General features: G+C 40.9%; 2 protein-coding genes across 2 annotated transcripts; one reads left to right on the forward strand and one right to left on the reverse strand.

Moving 5' to 3' along the window:
- The first annotated feature begins 5,605 nt into the window (after positions 1–5,605).
- Positions 5,606–11,413, forward strand: LOC310952118 (zinc finger protein PLAGL2-like). Its single transcript, XM_083920618.1, has one exon. It carries the CDS (start codon positions 5,888–5,890, stop codon positions 7,181–7,183), a length of 1,296 nt encoding a protein of 431 aa, XP_083776744.1. The 5' UTR covers positions 5,606–5,887; the 3' UTR covers positions 7,184–11,413.
- A 2,430-nt stretch (positions 11,414–13,843) lies between these two features.
- Positions 13,844–16,766, reverse strand: LOC310952368 (galactose-specific lectin nattectin-like). The gene is made up of 7 exons (XM_083920964.1): positions 16,699–16,766; positions 16,341–16,406; positions 15,851–15,872; positions 15,042–15,136; positions 14,739–14,873; positions 14,355–14,466; positions 13,844–14,162 (listed from the first exon to the last, which is right to left on the reverse strand). Exons 2-7 carry the CDS (start codon positions 16,404–16,406, stop codon positions 14,083–14,085), a joined length of 510 nt encoding a protein of 169 aa, XP_083777090.1. The 5' UTR covers positions 16,699–16,766; the 3' UTR covers positions 13,844–14,082.
- Positions 16,767–21,606: the final 4,840 nt, after the last annotated feature.

Here is a 21,606-nt window from a genome sequence, read left to right on the forward strand (position 1 = left end):
TGGTGTCTCTGGATCCTGTCACCTCATAAAATGCAGACTTGTCCTGTCATTGTTTTATTTCAGTCTTTTAAAAAAAAAAAAAAACTTAAAAAAACCTGTAGCAGGCCTAGTGCTTTGTGACATGTGGAAAGCTCTTTTGGACTCGCATTGGTGTTTATTATGGGATTTTTAAAAAATGGTAAGAGTTCAAAGCCCGTTTTTTTGTGAATTTATGCAATATACAGACATTCAGAGGAATCTGAATAGGGAAGGTTTTCGTTGCCACCGTACTCTACGGGGGAATTGTTGGGTCTATGCCTGCTCTGTAAAGTGTCCTGAGATAACTTTTGTTATGATTTGGCACTATAAATAAAATTTAATTAAAAATTGAATCGAAAATACGTTTCTCCGACCCGCGGTGCAATAAGTACAAAAGCAAAATATACAATAAAAAAATTATTGTTAGTGCATTGTTAAATCTGAATAGTGCAAAAGAACCAAAGAGATTGAAGTGTTTTTAAAAGTCGTTAAAAAACAAAAAAGGAACCCTGTTCTAATAGAAATATAAGACTTTTAAGGTTGAATATGGAGAATGAGAACATCGCCATCTTGTGTCTCAAGATCGTAGTCGCAACAACAGAAAATAATTCAAGCACTCAGGTTGCCAGGTTGGTCAGACCCGGACCAGTAGTCTACAGAAGACCGGAGTCTGTTTGAGTCCTGTTTGAACCCATCCCCTCCGTCAAAGCGCACCATTAAAAAAAAAAGTATTGCAGAGGAGTTTGACTGACGTTACAGCTAAGTAAACATGAAAGTTGGCTTACCAATCAAGGAGAAATGTAGCTATGTCTGCGTACATTTAATGCCGTTGAACTCATTTATCTCAGTCCATCGAGTGAATGCTTGGTCTATATTGACTCTAGTTTTTGCCCGTCTCCGGCCACACAGCTGCCGGGACAAATAATGCAGCGGCAGGATTGGCAAACTCCATTTCACCCAGTGCCAGCATACAGTAGCTGCACATAACAACAGATAACACTGGTAAAATATAAACAGAACGTGACAGAAAGTCATTGTCATCGTAAAAAAAAAAAATATATTAATTCAGACTAAATTTATGTTGTTTATGGAAAAGCAATACTTTCATTGTGTGTGTGTGTGTGTGTGTGTGTGTGTGTGTGTGTGTGTGTGTGTGTGTGTGTGTGTGTGTGTGTGTGTGTGTGTGTGTGTGTGTGTGTGTGTGTGTGTGTGTGTGTGTGTCATCGTCCAAAAAAAATTTAAATATGAATTCAGACTAAATATATTTTGTTTATGGAAAATCATTAAAATCAATACTTTCATTTTGTACCCAATAAAACGCCCCGTGGCTGTATTATTTAAAAAAAAATTATACATATTAAAGCTTTAATCAATACGGTATTATTGACATTGCTATTTCTATTTGTGTGTGTGTGTGTGTGTGTGTGTGTGTGTGTGTGTGTGCGTGCGTGCGCGTGGTAGTGTGTGTGTGTGTGTGTGTGTGTGTGTGTGTGTGCGTGCGTGCGCGTGGTAGTGTGTGTGTGTGTGTGTGTGTGTGTGTGTGTGTGTGTGTGGGGGGGGGGGGGGGTGGATCTGGTTCCTGCTAGAGTTCCCCTGAGCCCGGGGTGTGACGTCACTCTCCCAGAATGCATGGCTTCCAGCGCGGCGCCCAACAGTCCAGGCCCGGACTCTAAACATCTCTAAAACTTGTTCCAAAATGTCGACATGGAGACGGAATGGTGGCTGGACGAAAAGCTGGACCGAGGCACAGTCGGTGAGTAGCTTACTCGTGTCCGTCGACCCGAGTTGGGAGTTTAACCCTGCTCGGTAGACACATCCAAGAGTTAACGTTAGCTCCGGTAGGACAAACTCCGATACAACTTAGTTAACCGCTCATCTTTTGTTTTTTAACCAGCATGCTGGTTCGGCTAACTCTCAAACTTGATCCGCACTAACACTAACGCTAGCCGGTGGGCTCCCTCGTTAAAAACCAAGCGTAATACACACTCAAACATCCAACTAAAAAACCTTATTTCTCCCTCAGCCGCCGAATTTGGTGAACACAAACAGGCTAGCAGTCAAATGTAGCCCCGGTCTGATAATGACCCTGTCCCCCCACTAACTCTCTAACGGTACCGGTTTAGACTTGATCATTTCAGCCAAACACCCATCAGCTTAGTTGGAAGTTCCCCCCCCACTTCATTTTGTTTCAACGGGGCAAGTGTTTTTGAAGTTAGCTTTAATACTATGTAGAGTGCTTTAAGCAGAAAAGGTGTGGGGATTAAAGCTCTATGGCAGCTCCATGCTTAGGACCCACAAGATGGCACTACCAGCTCCCATCACCTAACTCTGGATGCAAACTCTCGTCATTTCGTCCTTTTAACGAGACCTCCACTGCTTGTGCTTTTTTCTTTTTGACATGACATGGAAAACATCCACTCGTGGCAAATATGTCTAAAGTTTCTATTGGAGTGAAACAGGTGGTTCTATAACAGAAGAGTGGCCCTTTTTTTTGTTCAAGTACTACTGAAAATACAGATATAACTCAAATATTAATGGTTATAGCATCAGTCAAAATTAAAGGCACTCCTTCTGAAGCATGGTCCTGTTTGGAGTTAACATTATTGCTGGTTATGGTCCAGTTTATGGCAGGTTTTAATACTTGATATACACTCTCAAGGCAAGGCAAGTTTATTTGTATAGCACCTTTCAACAACTAGGTAATTCAAAACGCATATCAAATATTTGGATATAAAATGACATTCAGATAAAATAAATCCAAGAATATTAAATGGGTAGAGGTTACAGTGCAGTATAAGCAATTCATATTTTTTTTGTTTACTGAAACAGAAAAGTCTTCAGTCTTGATTTAAACAGTTTTTGCTAGTACCGGTAGTTTTAAATATTCAAAATATTAAATGTGTGAACTTAGTTTCTATCTTGTCTATTAAATCCATGCACACACCCATGGGTGTAAACCCTGGTGGTACATATCCAGAGCAGTATTTTTAAATGCGAGGGGTCGCCCTGCTTCCCAGTATTGCGCGCTTGTAACTAGCAGTAATCGATTTCTCCGCATTGACCAACGACAAGCTGAGAAAACAGGCTACACCCTCCTGAAAGTGCAATGGCGGCACCTGATTGAATGAGCACTTCACTTGTGGCTGTCTGCTCCCGGGTTTCAAACCAGACCAACATGGCGGCTGGTTTTGGAAACTTTCTCTGATATTCCGAAAAGGGATCAAATGTGTTTTTTGAAAACATTTTAAGTGAGAAATAAGCTGTGCAGTTGCTGAATAGGTCCTCGTTTTACATCGACAACAGTTTGTTAAAAATATTTTTGTGAACTTAAGAGGCGCTAGTCTTTCTGGACACTCGTGATTTGCATAAAGTAGCCTGTACCTCGGCTTTATTCAAATGAGTGCGCAACTCAATCCTCGGTCGCTCGAAACTCACCGCCACACTACCAGAATGCATTGCACGGCTGCCCACATTGACAATAAATGGGAAGCAGGGAAAAGACGAGCCAAGCGCCGGATGTCCCCATGTCCCCTGTGTCCATTATCTATTTCGAAGGGTACCACTGCTGCATCCGAGGCCAATCACAATTGTGTTTGGTTCATAGAAACAGCCCAGAGTGACCCCCCCCCACGATAACTCTGGTGTATGGTCTGATAATACAAGACTAAATCAGTTTTACAAGATTGTAGATTTGGAGTGTGGACTGGTGGCTGGAGAGGTGCCAGTTCATCTCCTGGGCACTGCAGAGGTGCTGTTGAGCAAGGCACCGAACCCCCAACTGCTAAGGGGCGCCGGTCACTGGCAGCCCCCTCGCTCTAACATCTCTCCATTGGTTGCATGTATATAGGTCCTGTCTGTGCATGTGTGTGTGTGTATTTCGGGCCTGTGTGTTTGTAAAATGAAAAATAATAGAGTGAAAATTTAATTTCCCCATTCGCGGGACTAATAAAGGAATTCTTCTTCTTCTTCGTCAATCCCTCATGTACATTGGACATTTTTTTCATTAGAAAACCATTTTAACCACTGGCATGACTTATATTAGACGCAAAATCAGATTAGAAGTTAAAAGAACAAGTAAACACCAAGTTACTTGAATGATTGACTAAATATCATAACTTAATTTAAAATTGCAGCTCTCCCGTCTGCAGAGCTCACCTGGACAGATATCCCAGGAGAAGGATGTTGCTTCAGCTATACCTGCACATTCATTTAAAAACAATGAAAAGAACTCTCACAGTGTTTGCTTAATGCTGAAAAAAATGTCTGGTCTCTCAGACCTTCATCAGGCATAATAGGCAGCCACATGACATTCCCGTATACATGCATACTTAGAAGCTGCCTCAACCAACCAATCATCCATCAATAAAGGTAAACTGCAAAATAGAAAAACCCATATCTGTTGACCGCAAGTTTAAAATAACAATCTGGCCCAGAGCGATACAGATTTATTTATTTATTCCCAATTTTGTGAAAGGGAAACAAAGAAATCTAATTATGACTTAACTGCTTTAAAGTCATCATTCCTTCATTACATGAACACAAATTCAATCACACAAATGTATGAAACATCCTTTAATATATCAACCTGAAAAAAACCTAACCTAATCAATGTCAAAAAACTTTTCAAAGCTGACATTGACAAACTAAAACATTTCATGTAGATATAAAAGCTATTACAAATGCAATACATATTAATCCTGGGAGTATAACACTTTCACTGTGCCGTGAGGAAAAGCATACTAACAGAGCTAGCATCCAAACTCCAACTATATCCAGTAATGTTAGCTTTTGAATGTCCTCCTCAGAGGAGAAGGGCTGGTCATCTAATGTGATGCGCTCCATAACCTTGTTAGTAATCCTTTTAGCTTCAGCGCTGTCCATGGGGATTTTTCTCTATTATTCAAATGCTGTGGTTATCAAGGACTGAGTCCTTCTGGTGGCAATTTATTGTGCTGATCTTTCTCCAACCCGGAGTATAAAACTCTCACATGGCCAACATTTTCTTTCACTGCAAACTCATCACAGGTGCGCACAGCACCCTTTGACCCTTTATTTATACGTCATGCCAGCGTTGTGTGCGTCAGCAGCTTCTTCTCCACGGCTGCAGTAGCAGTATAGGGGGTGAGGGCAGTATATGCTAGCGGACTGTTGTCCGAGTCTGAACACAAAAGAACAACACAAACGTAGGCCACTGCAGTCAACAAAGCGGGTATCGACTAATACCAATGTTCTACTTTAATCTTTACTACATAGAGCAACAAAAGGAACACGTTGTAGTGAGTTTAAAAGAAGTAATGTTTTAAAGATATTCATAAATTGCATTTTTATTTTCTATACTACATTGAGTAAAATGTGTGAATTAATATCATTTAAGCCAAAAGGTATCCTCTGCACAAAGTGACTTTTTTTTCCTCTTTTGCAGGTCTTTGAAAATGTCAACCTTCCTCTTTGATTCAACTGCTGTGACTGTGGCATTCAGGGCTACTGAATACTAAAAAACACTGCAGACCAACACAAGAGCTCTTCTCAGGAAACACACAGACCCAGTCAGAGCTTCTACAGCTCCTCATCACCGCAGCCCTTTTGGGGTTGCTATGGCAGCTGCTGTCACAGAAACCAAGTGCTGGACACAGGCTTGCCCCAGTAAGGCAGGACAGACCTCTAGTCATTGCCACAAGAGACCATCAAATAGTCAACAAACAGCACTTAACATTAATTCTAGCACTCAAAGTTAACAAAACGACCAGAGGTCGATAGGCTGATGGTCAGCTTTCTGGAGGATCCTCATGAGTCTCGTCTGTGTCTGCTCAGGCTCTTGGCCAGAGTCTCTGTGCAGCAGCAGAGCGAGTACTGTTCCTTTTGTTAGACCATGTTTCACCAGCAGGACCATCTGAAGAGCCAGCTGCAGGAGAGCCACCCAGCCAGCCGGCAGCTCTTCCACTGCCAGGAGTGTGGAAAGCAGTACAACACTCAGCTGGGTTATAGACGACACCTGGTTGCAGCACATAGCGCTGCAGCGAGCCTGCCGTGTCCAGAGGGAGCGCCTTCCCTGCTGGAGCACCTGGGCAGCCATATTGACAGGCCTCCATCATCAGAGGGCAACACTAATGCCACTGTGCCAGTAAGAGAGAGGAAGTACTCATGTGAGCGATGCGACCGGCGTTTTTACACTCGTAAGGATGTACGCCGTCATGCCGTGGTGCACACTGGGCGCCGTGACTTCCTGTGCCCACGCTGTGCACAACGCTTTGGCCGCAGAGACCATCTGACTCGCCATTTGAAGAAGAGCCATGCCCAGGAGTCAGGGTTGATGCCACCCTGTACACCAAGCACTCCTGTGGCTACACCCACTCCTGCCACCCAGTGCCCGGTGAAGGAGGAGCCTAGCCCTGTCTCCTCTGATATGGGCTCTGTCTCTAAGGAGCCAATGGAGACTTTCTCCAGGGACATGTACAACTCCTATCCCATGGCCAATTCTGTCCCCGGGATGGGCCACCCTCATGGCCTCATGCAGGGCTCCTTGTCCTCAAGTATGGGTGTGGCTCGCCACATTCCTCCCCAATCTTCTCACCCCCACCACCATCACCTGCAGCCCCCAGTGGCTCCGCAGCAGCAGCCCTACAGCAACATGGCCAGGTACCAGCACGGATCTACCTCATATCCTCGCGCCGACGTGGACAGTTTCCTGCTGGACCTGCAGAGTGCTCCCCCGCCTCACCTGAGTGCAGTCAACTCCTCTACCTCTACTTCTGGCTCCCCTCAGAGGGAGGGGCTGGGTGAAGGCGTGGGTGCTGGCGGCGACCCCCACCTGCTGTCCAGGAGCCCCGCTATCTCTTCAACCGAGCTGTCCTGCACCACTAATATGGACCTCGGGCCACTGCTGGGCTTCTTGCCTTTCAGCCTGCCACCCTATAGCCCTCACATGGGGATGGGAGGATTAGTGATGAGCTATCCACCTGCCACCACCACCACTTCCCCTCCATCCTCTTCCACTGGGCTGTCCTCCCAGGCTCCAGGGCCTTTCACCTTCTTCCAGCCACCACAGGCTCATGTACCACAGGGCCCTGGAGCCCATAATCACAGCCAGCTACCTCAGGCATACAGCAGTCCTGCTATGAGCACTTCCAGCTCCCTACCTCACTACTACCAGGCCTTTCAGCAGTAAGCAGCTCTTTCCCCACAAATGTTGCCTTCACACATAAACATGCTTTTTCATGAGAAGGGTAAAACATGAGAACGGCATCTTTATGGTAAAACAAATGTGTGACTTTAGCCTGTCAGTGCTAATGATGCTAATCTTAGTTTTTTTTTCTTTTTTATTTGAACGCAACAAATCACCTCATCAGTATTACCTCATTATTTAAAAAGGAAGCTTGAACGTTTGAGGAAATGTAGACGGTCTTACTATAACCAAAGTAGAGTACTACTTCTTTTTGTCAGACCTGTTACCAACAGTGTATGCACTTAACACACTCGTCACAGGTGCTGCACAATGCTGAGAGTCATCTCTTTTTAGGTTATCATAGAAAATGCTACTGTGTTGTCACCTTCTTTACTGAAGCTGACTCGAGATTCTCTCATTTTAGACAATTGGAGCATGAACAGCCTTACAGAGCTATAAAAGTTGATATAAGATGAACTCTGTTTCTTCGTATGTGCAAAAAGCATATATGATATCTTGTGGTTAACTCACCGAAATATGCAGTAAAGAGCTTCCCTTCCAATTCCCCAGCATTTCACCTGCTGATGTCTATTTCAGCAGATGGGAAATGACCATTGATTAAAATCTCCAAACTTTATCATCAACCATTATTTCAAGTGGTGTAAATTTAACCCTTTTTTGTTTTATTCAGTATTAGGTTAGACCTTATTAGAATTTGGCCTTTTTTTAAGTGTCTCTAAGTGCAGTCAATTAGTTACAGTTAACAATAACTGTAAAGTTAGACAGCACTTACTATTATTAGTTAACTGAACAATTGGTAAATCCAAAATGTTACTGGAAATGAACTGCAAAAGCATTTGAGTAACAGCGCAGTCTGAAATTCTGACGTATATTGAAAAAATGTAACACAAGCTCTTCAAGCCCTGAATATTTTTTTTAAGATGCAGTTGTGTGAGGTCATATCAGCATAGTGACAAACTCTAATTCTACTTTGACAATATTACCTAGCATCCCTAGATTAAAATGCACTTGGTTTCATTTTCAATATTGCAGGCCCTTTAAAGATAAGTCATGCCAAAGCCCACAAAGCTGATCTTCCACTGCTGTCTTTAAAAAAAAAAGACAACTTTAAAAAACCCTTGTTGACAATAATTCCCGTTCGGACAGAGAAGTGTTCCTTAGAAAAAATAGATCCCTTGTTAACGGCAACTGGCAACCAATGGGTGTAGCAATCCAAAATTTATGAAGACTTTTAAATTGCTGTCAGCCACAACCCATTGTCTTGGGGACGTAGTTTGCACATGCATGGTGCGGAGCAGAGACGGCCCACTCACTTGTTGCTCTCAACATTGGATGCTCTGTTTCAACAATGTTGGACTGAAATGTAGCCGTCATGTTCTGTCAGGAAATGCAGTGAATTATACATGGTAAGAGCAGAGGAGCTATAAGCAACGTTAAGCTGGGAGTAGACGAAAGCTAACAGATTGTTTATGCAGATTAAAATGCTATAGGCGTAAGCTAATAATGATGACTAGCAACCCCCCAAAAAGTCAACAGGAAATACTGCACCTCATCTGTTTCTTCCCTCCTGCAATGCTCCTAGCGCCCTCATCGCTGCTTACGCCTCTCTGTCTGAACGGTGCCTCAGAGAGCAGAGCAGCGGCTGTTTGTTAGTATTAACGTTAAATCCCTTAAGGCAGGGACACACCAAGCCGACTTTCAAGAGCTAGTGGCAATGAAGACTAACTGTCACGTCGCCAGCATCTCACCCAAAAACTAGCACTTACGTTCTGCTCCTGCATGAAAGGAAATAACGCCATTACACTAGGCGGCAGTTGTCTGTATTCGTCATTCAAAAAGGGAAACCGGAGGACCGACAGGACGGATTCAAGGTGCTAGTTAGCCAATTAGCACGGCTTGTTCCAACAGTGCGGGACACACCGCAAAAACTAGGGCAACAGTCGCTCACCATAGGCTTGATGTCTCCCTGCCTTTTTAAAATTGGCTGTTAAAAGGTTAAACCGAGAACTCTGAAATTTCCATTTGCAGAAACTGTTCTAACAAGGTCACTGATCTCAGGGTTGCTGCCAGTCTCATAAGAACACATTCTTTTCCTAGACATGATAGATCTAAGTCCCGATAGCCATGCCACAGAACCCACACTCAGGTGTTCATGCAACTTGTTATGCAAATAATGTTGTAAATTATGAACTCACCTGGTGTTAGGTAATCTTGACTGACCATTTTCCAAGAGATGGCCAACCAGAACTGTGATACTTAATATGATAGTCCTGGATCAAGGCTAGATAAATATGTAAAATCAAATGTGGCTCACGTCTCAGAAAGCGATCTGTGGAACTTGTTCTTAATTGTGACAGGACAGCCAATTGTGTAGCATAGAACTAAGACCCTTTGTATGCAGCTGGGTCTTTTGATCGATGTGTGCCGGATTTTGGTACTGTGTGTGTGTCTGCAGCTCTCTTATCAGCTCTTAAGCATTCCTACTGCATGCAGTGCAGATGGAAAGTCACGAACCAAACCACACCATCACAGTAAGGAACATAACATCCCAGTCTGGGATCATTAAAGTAATTCTATTCTATTCTATAAAAGCACTTTGCAATATGATGATCTAGTTAAATTTGTGTCAAAAGCAGAGGTCATCCGGCCCTCTCCCCTACTTCCATATATTCCATTGTGAAAGGTGGCAACCCTTGGTACATGATGTGACCTGGAGCATGTGGGAACAGCATTGTAGTTTGGCAAAAGGAAGTCTCAGAGCCCTCCCTGTTACCTTTTTTAACTAGACCACTGGTTCTCACTTGGTTGTAACTGTGACCTTTTTGCTGTGAATTGCTGACTTTAATCTTAAATAGAATACAGTATAAATTCTACAAAGGCCTTCAAGAGCACTTGTATCTATATATCATAGCTTTTACTGTCACTGTTGGTATTGACACCCTGATGTAATTAGGACTCAAAGATAACCCCCCCGCCCCTTCCCCATACTCCCGAAGGGTAATGGATCCAAACCAGCAGCCTTCCTTCCAATAATAGCTGCTCCACTCATTGGTCAAGTGTGGTGGAGATGGAGGAGCCCTCAAGCTGGATGTTTTGAGAAATTGATGTGATATTGGAAAGAAGATATTTAGAGAGAGAAAAATTTAGACGATGCTCTCCCTTCTGCCTTAATTCCATGAACTGTTTATTGAAGGACTTCTCTCACTAGCATTGTAACCAGGCTCCAAGTGTTGCACCAATGTCTTAAAATACTACTGTTGTGCCTCTCAAAGAGTGTCTAACCTCCTGACTGGGTTTAAGCACTTATGACATTTCAAAAAAAAAAAAAAAAAAAGAAAAGCATTAATTTGATCTGTACCTCAAACATGCAGAACTGTGGGTTTCTGTTTTTATTTGTATTTGCTTCTAGTTATTTTGGCTCTTACTTGTGCCATTAGATTAAAACTATAAAGGTAGATTTTATGAATCTAAACTCTTTATCTAGAGACAGACATTGACACTATAATTCGGTCAAATTTTCTACCTCTACCTTGTAATATATCTTTCTGCAAAAATCATTAGAAATAGTTTTAACCTGTAACACTTAGGCAGATTTTACCACTGTTGAAAATGGGAATATGCTTAAATTCAACTTTGAAGGGCCGAATACACACAAGTCCTAGTGGTGTATTCCAGAGTCAAACATTGTTCTCTATACTTGCCTTTAATGATATTTCTACTTATTTACTACCTCAGAGAAGAGACAGGTCACTGTCCATCTAACTGCAGAGAAAATGTCTGTTTAGAGTTTTATTTTTGTCAGAACAAGCACATGTACTTTGTAGCTCCATAGTTTTTTACTGAGGTTAGCTCACAGCAGAATGATGTCGAGCACAACATGTACCACAACTGCCTGGCAGTTCACACTGCATTTGTTCTGTTCTGACGGTCTCTGCCTCTTCAGTCTGGAATGTTTACTCTGTTTAGGAATCTGGCCCTCCGTCAAAAGGAATTCCACAGTTGCATGTTGGAATATACAGACAACACTTTTGCACTGTGGATCTTTACTCTTTGTCATCACTAGCTATTCCAAATTGATGTTCCTGCTCTGGGTGATGCAGATTTATCAAGAACCATGCCAAACTAGCTGGTCTACAGCCTCTCCGTTATGCTGCTTTTCTGTTACATATCATTGTAAATTGAATACCTTTTTGTATTTGTTTGAAAACATCAGTGCGGACTCTGGAAATGACAGACTTTCGTCAATATTTTAAGCAATTAATGCAGCAAAAATACCCTCGCCTGTCTGGTTATCAGTGTGATTACCTGCGGGGCTGTTCAGCTGGAGTGAAAAGCTGCAGCATCTGGACACCACTGGGAATATCAGCTTGGATATTCCCTCGTTTGCAGTTTCACAAAGGGCTGCCCCGAGACATCAGACACTTGGGCCCCCTCAAAGGCCGCGTATTCACGGTGTGTCGACTGGTTTGTGGTAATTTGAACAATTGCGAATTTGCAATATGCACCACTAAACCAAAATATCAGCTCAACTGATAAGTGCTGCAAGTTGCAGGCCCTACATTATTACTGCTCTTTAAACATTTAATATTTGTTTGCTCCAGACAGGCTAGTTTGTATGACATATTGTCTGACTACGTCTACAGTGAAAAGTGTCTGGCTCTTGTGAATGTCCGTGCTGGAAGGCAAGGTGAAAAGCCGGCCATCATGCTATCCTGACTTCATCTCACCATCTCTCTGATTTCACTCACGGACAACTCGGCCTTTGTTGTCTAAAATACTCATACAAGTGGAGATAACTGCACACACTGTTAGACAGTCTCTCCTCCAAGGCATTCATGGTGTTGTCCTCTGTTCACATGGAAAGTAATAAGTAGGCTTAAAGTGGTCGTGATTGTTGGATTGTATGTTTTTGAAAGTTACAAATATTGTCGGACACCCCCCAGTAGCCGCACAAGTTCTGATACAGAAAGGAGATTTCAGATACTGTTAGATGATCCAACAAGCATGATCCACAAGCAGTATGGGGGCCAGGTTTACATTACACTGAAAGGGATCTCTTGTGACTGTGCAAATAGTGACTGCTGTCAGTCAGGAACAAAGGCAGAAGAGGCACGACAAGGTTATTGCGGTGCAAAATCTTGAAGTCTGTAGATGGTGGGTCAGGAAAGGGTGAAATGTCGAGACACACTGTTTTCTTTTAAACATAACCAAATTCTTTCCTGCCCAGTTTGAACTCTACACTTAACCTTAGAGGTGGCAGATCAGATGATGATCTAATGATCACCTGTAATGGTTATAGAGGGCAATTTTACCAAATTGCTACAAACATTGGGTTCATCAGGGCGGGCAGCCCATAATAAGGCTCCCGTAGGGGGCCATGGTTTTAATTAACCTATGACTCTGGGACCTTGAGTCGTTAACATGTTACATTATTTGACTGGTACGTGTCTGCTGATAGGACATGTTTGAAGATGGGACCGTGTCTGTACAACACTAAACACACTGAAGCATTCCAGACTGAACACAGAAGCGGTGCAGAGCAGAGGATACTGGGATTCATTTCACTAAATGATCATGCAGTACTGTTGTGTAGCCTGCATTTAGGTCGGCTCTGAGAACCACTACAATGCAGGTTTTGACACCTTTAACTTAGATATATTTTTCATTAGGTGTTTGTATTATCACTTAATAGATTTTAGAAGACTGTAAAGAAAAGGAGTTGTCATTTTCTGATTGTCTGAACATAAAGTAATACGAAATAAATAAATCTTTAGATTTCCACTGTGTTTCTGTGTTTTACTAAAATGGGGTTGACAAGTTGTGTTATGCTGCTCTGCCAAAGGTCTGCTGGAACAGCTACAATAGCTGACATTAGCTAGGCTCCATGTAAAAAACAATGGAAGAGAGAACAAAACCAACAAGTATTATATTTTCCATCTGGCTACACGGTGGTGTAGTGGTTAGCACTGTCGCTTTCAGTGTCGGTTCCAGGTTCGCATCCCGGCCCGGGCCTTTCTGTGTGGAGTTTGCATGTTCTCCCCGTGTCTGCGTGGGTTTTCTCCGGGTTCTCCGGTTTCCTCCCACATTCCAAAAACATGCACGTGTTAGGTTAATTGATTACTCTAAGAATTGCCCTTAGGTGTGAATGGTTGTCTGTCTCTGTTCGTCTCTATGTGCCCTGCGATAGACTGGCGTCCTGTCCAGGGTGTACCCCGCCTCACGCCGATGTCAGCTGAGATAGGCTCCAGCACCCCTGCGACCCCGACCCCGACCCCGGGATAAGCGGTTGAAGATGAATGATTGAATGAATGTCTTCATCTGCTCTATCAGAATTAATAGTTTTAAAAAAGACATACATTAAAAATGTTTAAACATACCATAAGTGAGTAGGTATGACAACAAATGGGATTGAAGTATGTGAGATACAACGTAAAAGTCAGGACTGGTGATGCCTATACAAACTAGTATTTCATAATTGCTGGAAAAGACCCGGATTCAAACTGGACATTCAGTGGTTTCCTTCCCTAATCTGAACCCCTCTGACTCTAACATTTTATATTTCCATAGCAGCAGTGTTAGACAAAAAAAAGCCCAGCTAAACAGTAGGTCCACCAGTTGATGAGACACATAGAAGACATGGAGTTTAGGATCATTATGTTTTTATTGCAGGATTATTGTCAAGCTTTAAGTATTATAGTGCAGAATGACAAAGACAAATTCAGGTCAGACAGTTATACAGAATAACTGCTAAGCAGGGTACATTGGTTTTTGATTAAAAGTGCAAGAACGGATCAGAATTCTCAATAAATCTTCCGAGCAGTGATGCCATCGAGGCCTGACATCCTGATGGAAGTGGCATCATCACTGAAGACGCAACATCATCATTCCATATATGACGGCTCCGTGGCACAGACGAAAGATCTCTTCTCGGCGCACTTCATGTCGTTGACATAGTCCTTTTCTGTTGGCAGAGGATACAATATGAACAAAAACAACACAAAGACTTTGATTTAGGATCTACTGCTTAAAAAAAGACAACAATGTACGACTCATGTCACTAGTGACAAGTTCAACAGGAACGGATAGAACATTTACCTTGAATATGGACAGATTAACAGATTGAAAAGGAGGACAATACATTATGGATTTGTACCTTTAAAGTTCATCTCCATGCAGTTTTCTTTTCCGCCGTGATTGTTTGGCTCCCCTTTGGCCCACTTTTTGAAGGCAAACATCGAGCCATCACTCCACTTCCACACACCCTCCTGAAAGAAAACGCCGTAACAGTCAGTGCAAGCAAATTACACACACACACACACACTGACTGATATGCAATTCTAGCATCTTTTTAGGAGAATATTAACATTAAATGAAAAATATTGCTCAAAAGCATCATAATTATTTATTTTTTATAATTGCATATTACACACAGACATCTGATCCATTGTTTATTTATATCGATCAGTGGAGCTTGGAGGAAAATCCCATTGCTTTGAAATATTACAAAATGGCAGCCATTTAGACATAGATCACTGACCTTGACAGCATCATAGCCTCCAATCCAAGCAGTTTTATCTTTGCCTGCTGCTCTCTTCACCATTTCTCTGATGAACTTGTAATCTTCTTCTGTTTGGAGAGAAGCCAGATTCCCTCCGATGGCAATGCAAGAGATCTAATGTAGGAAACAAAGTTGGTTAAACAATGGACGGAAGGCCTCATATGAAGGACATCAGACTGCTTCTTTTTTTAAATGCTTCGTGTAGCAAAAATCTCTTTCTGAGAATATCTCATGAATAAAGTGTGGCAGTCGCTGTATTAGTGTTGTCATTTCATATATTACCTCAGCATCAGCCCAGTCCTTTTCATCACTGTTGAACATGAAACAGCGAGGGCCAAACTGAGTCCAACCAGGAGGGCAGGTCTCACAGCAATCCCCTACAACACAATTGTAAAAGTCGATAAACTAATTATTAAAATAAAATATTAAATTCTATATCCATTTATCAGAATTGTTTCCCCATACATTTGAGATTTGTATTATATTCTATCACCTTAGCTGTGCTTGTTTCTACTATTCTGCTGTATTAACTGCCATAACATATAAGTCATATTCACATTACTATAGATATTATTATAGTTACTGAAAGTGTGTCTGTCTCTGTCTTTGTGTCTGTCTTTGTCTCTCTCTGTCCATCTGTCCGTCTTTTCTCTCTTTCTCTCTCCTTTTCTTTCTCCCCAACCGATGCAGACAGATGTCCGTCCTCCACAGAGCTGGGTCTGTCTGACGTTCCTGCCTGTTATAGGGAAGGTTTTCGTTGCCACTGTACTCTACGGGGGAATTGTTGGGTCTATGTTTATCATAAATAAGTCATAGAGTGTGGTCTTTACCTAGCTTGTAAAGTGTCCTGAGATAACTTTTGTTATGATTTGGCACTATAAATGAAATTACATTGAATTGAATTGAATTGAATTGAATTGAATTGTATTGTGAGATGACAACCGTTGAATAAAACTGAGGAGGAAGTAGTTCTCTGTGCTTGCAGTTTGTGGATGAAAGCTTGTACAGGAACTGTCCAGTAGGAGGCCGTCTTAACTGTAACTAACTGTATATATTGAGTATTCACATCCATTATTGAAAGAAGGACCTACCTTTTTTTCCCACACATTTTGCCTGTGTAGAAAAAGCACATGATTAGGAATAAAAAGGTCACCAGAAATCCCAAAGTAGTTTCCTACTGTAGGAAATGACTCAGTGTGTCAGCTCTTACCCGTTGATATCACCACCCCAACATGCCCTCATTATATTCCACACAGTAACTGGGTTTAAACTTTTTGTGATATTAAGGTGGGCTACACATGTAGGCTTTCTTATAGAACTGGAGTAACATCCCCATTACTAATTAGATTAAATGATTTTGCCCTGTCTAGTTTTCGAAGATATGATTTCTGAAAGGAACGATGTTGATGTGAATTACGCCCGGTGTCCACTGTGGGGTGCATACATTTTAATATATATGTAATATTTCCTATGAGTTACAATGTGATGTGATTGTTTAATTACATTCTGAACAATATTCTATTACTTTTATTACATCATTACTGCATTTTCCACGGCTACACCTTAACAAATATTACTTACGGTAGCCTCCCACCACAGTCCACTGGTCAGACAGAGGAGCACGATGCAGGGAAATCCTGATGCCATCTGTGTAAAGAGCAGAGGTGGCTAACGAGGTTAATAAGTTACATTTAGGTTTGAGTAAATTGTACTTTTATGAACACTGTTTTTCAACTTTTATTATATTTATCTGAGGAAGACCATCTGTGGTTGAAATGATGTTGTTTTTTGTTTTACCCCAGTTTATTTTATTTTGAATTTACTCCTTAAATTACTCACAACTCAAGTTTATCCTTTTGTACTCTAAGTTACATTTCTTAATTTCAAACTATACATGAATATAATCTACGAAACTGAAAAGCAAGAATTAAACTCTTACCTTGTTGTGATGCTGTGATCAGATGAGGATGTGTTGTCGCAGCGGCAGATGATAGATTGTCTTGGATGGGATGCTCTCTTTATATGCCCTCAATAGATAAACAATATTCAGTTACTTTGCCAATAACTTGAATGGCATCCGTTTATCTTAGGGCACTGTGGGTTACATATTTACATAATTACATATTGGCACACCCTTGAGTAAATGTTAGTGTTCTTTAAACAATTTTGAAAAAGGCTATATATTCAGTAGTAAATGATGTCCTGCAGGGCATGATGAAATACAAACAAGGATGTTAATTCAATTTAGTGATACTGTGGGAATGACAAAAACGTTTGTTGAAAGGATTCGTTGGCCAGGTTAAATTTGTTTACTGTAGTTACCGAAAATTAAATTACAGTAATGTTAATTAATGGGCATTGGTATGGAAGTAAGTCTTTGTCATCGGATTTCGAAATTAAAGGGCCATTCAATTTCTAGCCCTGAATATTTACCCACTGAAAATATGTATCTGAATGTTTTGACACCGAATTTAACTCTTTATTTTTCAATCTTCTTACATTCAAGGTTAAAGAATTCAATGTTACTAAAAAATGTAACGTTAAAAAATGAATTCAAGACTAAAAAATGTTAAAAATGTCAATATACCAAATTCAGATGCAAAATACAATGTATACAATTAAATTCAATGTTTATAAATCCAAAGATGAAGAATACAACATTAAAAAAATTCAACAGGAAACAAATTGACAAGAGTGGCTGCTAGTTGGCTAATTCCACCATACTAAGGATATATAAACGTAATAAACTATGATCCACCATGCTTTCGTGCTACACTGGTTAGTTTCTGCTTCAAAGTGAAGTTTAAAGTCAGACTCGGGCTAACAGAACTCTGCCTCGAGCAGCAGACTGTTGGTCTGGGGACCAGGGGAGGAGAGCTGGCGGAGGAGGAAACACACACCGTCAGATGATCACAGCTGCCCAGAGTACTGTCATCAGTGGGAGCCGTCCTACCAACAGCAGCAGCTGTGCTCAGCCTCTCTCGTCACATTCACAAACATGTTACTGATGATTTTCAAGCTGCATCTCATATCTACTGTGGTGATGTGTGCGCACTACATTATGTAATTATCAGAGGGTTTCCCAAAAGCTACAGAGAAATTTGGCCACATGTGGCTGATTCAAAGTGAAGATTAAAGTCAGTCAGTCACATAACCACTTTGATAAATAGGCTTTGTTTGGTTATTTTCTAAGATAAGATCAAGGTAACCAGTTCCTTCAGATCAACTCAATACAAAATATTACCTGGATACTGACGTAGTTAATTAATACACGCCTGGCAGCGGTGGCTCCCAGAGGTGGTTTTTAATATTCTGCTGGATATCTGTCTGTCTGTCTGTCTGTCTGTCTGTTATGGACATATTTTGTTCCCACAAGATACAGTCATAAAACTTTATAGGTGTGTCAGTTTAGATGGGTCCAAGATGGGTGTGGTCCAAGCAAAGATGCCACTAGAACTAGAAAATTGGTGTGTGGATCTATTTGTTCTTCAATTGTAATCCTGTGATCCAGAACACACGTCACACATCTGTCACCAGTTCCTAATGTTCAGATCCAAAGGTTAACAATTAGGCTGGGCCAGTGCTAACATTAAAACACATGCTAGTTACCAGCTACCACACCCAAATTGACTCAAAGACTGTTTAGGAATTTAGGGACAAATTCCTTTTTGTATGCTGTGCTTGATGTAAAATATACTATGTATGTATTAACTAGGCTAATAATGTCAGTGTGTATCAATATTAGATATATTTATTAATATTGATCTGTAAGTACATTTTGGTGTTAGTACTTGTGCACTTTGACTCAATTGCGAGTTTGAATGGAAGACTTTAACAAGTACTTTTACATAAGTTATTGGTGCTTTTACTATGTAACAGATCTGAGTAGTTCTTCTTCCATCACTGGTAGAAATAATGAAGCTAAAGAGATGGGGTCAGGGATTTAGTGGACACCCACCCCAAGCTTTGCGTGAGACCCAAAGACGCGATGTATAATGATGTATAATATTTTTAGTATTTGCATGTTTTACAGGCTATATGAAGGAAGCAGAAGGTATTTAAGGCAGAAGTCAGTGTGTTAGCATCATTAAAGACTTCTAAAATGTTGTCAGGATTATGAGGCAGATTTCCGGCAGCAGCCATTTTAGGATTATGATTTGCTCTCAGTGATTTAGGAGTCCAATTGAATACTTTTTACTTTTCACAGATTTAGTCAAAGTCAAAGTCAGATTTATTGTCAATTCTTCACATGAACAAGACATACAAGGAATCGAAATTTTGTTTCTCACTATCCCATGGGTAGACTAGACAAGACAAACACAAGACACAATTATTAAGGTGGCAAGACACAATGGTAAGTGACACGACATAAATTATCTAACTGCTATAGTAAAAACAAAACAATACAATAGTAATAATAATGATAATTCAAATAATACTAAAAGTGCAGATGGTTTAGCGCTAAAATGCTTTGTGAAAAACTTTTGAACCAAAAATGTAGGTGTCCAAATATCAGGACTGACAAACCCATTTTTTAAAAGCGTTACTCCTAAATAAACACGTTAGGAGCTCCTTTTAGCTTTTAAGTGATATTCCGGCGTAAAATCATCCCAGGGTCTTTTTCGGCAAATACACTCATCAAATAAGCCTTAGAGACATTTTTTTCGTTTAACTTTTAACAAAGAAATCCCAGTCATCGCTAACAGTCGCTAACAGTAATTAATGTAATGCGGCTAATACTGATTAGCTCGGGGCAGCACGGTGAATGCATTGAAACGTCTTTATAACCTCTAATACTGCTCATGAAAACACCAACCCTCTGCAGTTGCATGAGAAGAGTCTTTACACATTAACCGAAGCACCAACAACATAGTTAGTGAACCCAGTGTTTTAAAAGACTTACCTGCTGGCCCCGGTAGCAGCTCCACTCATAGTAAAGTCCATTCAAGTCGATCACCCAATGCAATGCAAAAGGAAGGAGCCCAATGATGCTTCAGTTAATTTGTAGGGACTCTTCTCATGCTACCGCAGAGGTTTGGTGTTATCTTGAGCAGTTATCTTCACCTTGCTACCCCGAGCTAATCAGTGTTAGCCGCATTGGGCTGTTAGCGACTCTCCGTTAATAGTTCATACATCAAAAAAATTGTCTCGATGGCTTATTTGATGACTGTATTTGCCAAAAAAGACCCTGGGATGATTCTACGCCGGAATTACACTTTAAGACGTTATGTGAACACAGTCCCAGTCTATTACTTAATCGAACAATTTGTTCATTGTTGCATTAAAACACACACTTTACACACATTTATATGCAGCAACTTTATTTAATGCTTCTGACCGAGCTATCTGCAGACACAAAGAACTTTTACCAACACCTCAAAGAGGTTAGCCAGCTGGCTAACACTGGCACTTTTACAATAATGTTAATTAATGTGCATTGTCCTTATTAATAAATAAATAAATAAAATAAATGATTGGGTTATTGGGTGTAAATATATGTTTTATCTTTATTGTTATTCCCCTGTGTCGCATATGCTTGATTTTTAAGTAAAGCATATTCAGTTCTTTGTAATGAAATGTCCTTTAGAGCCATTGTTTTCTTTTCTCTTGTTTTGGCACAATTGTACATTTCCCACTGTACTCCAGCTAATTAATATGAGACAGGTGTGGACAACGTTGGGTGGAAGATGCAGACGAGAAACAGTCCTCAGCTGCTTAACATGAAAAGATAACGTTTTGGAAATGTCCATATAAAAGTCACTTTTAGAGGCTATGAGAAGGAAGCCACGACATGATCTCTTACTTTTCTTTTTTGTTTTCACCATATGAGTATGTGTGTGTGTGTGTGTGTGTGTGTGTGTGTGTGTGTGTGTGTGTGTGTGTGTGTGTGTGTGTGTGTGTGTGTGTGTGTGTGTGTGTGTGTGTGTCATCATGGCTAAATAAGCTCCTGGAGACTTCTGGAGCAGGAACTATCAAAGAGGTGGTTTTGTGTATTTTGCTAGATGGCTATCCGTCTGTCTGTTTGTGAACCGATTTTGTTACCATATTGTTACAACAAAACTTTATAAGTGTGTTAGTTTAGATCAAAATGTCAGCCAAATTCCAAGATGGGTGTGGTCCAAGCAAGGTAATAAATACTCTAAACACTTTTAGACAAGTTGGAGTTTGAATGGAAGACTTTAACAATTACCTTTACATTGTTTTATTGGTGCTTTTACTTTTGTTACGGATCTGAGTAGTTCTTCCATCACTGGTATAATGAAGCTAAAAAGATGGGGTCAGGGATTAAGTGGACACCCATCCCCAGCGTTGCGTGAGACACATAGTCTGGATGTGTAATGATGTATGATACTGTATTTTTAGTATTTGCATATTTTACAGGCTATATGAAAGAAGCCGATAACAGGGGTTGATTACTGACTAGTCAAGACATTTTCAGCCTCTTGCATGTCAAGCAGCTGTCAGATATCCATGTAAAAAGCCTTATAATTATCAGACTTGGCTGATAGAGAGAGGTGCAAACCAAAACCAAACTGGGCACACTTCTTGCCCAATTTGTGCATGAAAGCAAAGAGATGATTCAGAGTGAGGATGACGGCAAAATACAAAAAAGAAGCGTGACTTTTCTTAAAAGCTCAGTTTCATTAAAGTTTTCTAAAATGTTGTCAGGATTATGAGGCAGATGGTGGCAGCAGCCATTTCAGGATAGTGATTTGCTCACGTGATGCTTCTGCCACTTCTATCTGCAGACATAAAGAACTTAACCCAACACTTCAAAGTGCAACCTTTAGCTTTAATCATTTATTGGAACTTCCTTGGCTCCTCACGCTATCAGAAATAATTTTCC

The sequence above is a fragment of the Echiichthys vipera genome (assembly GCF_963691815.1).
Source record: "Echiichthys vipera genome assembly, chromosome: 9".
NCBI classification, from domain to species: domain Eukaryota; kingdom Metazoa; phylum Chordata; class Actinopteri; order Perciformes; family Trachinidae; genus Echiichthys; species Echiichthys vipera.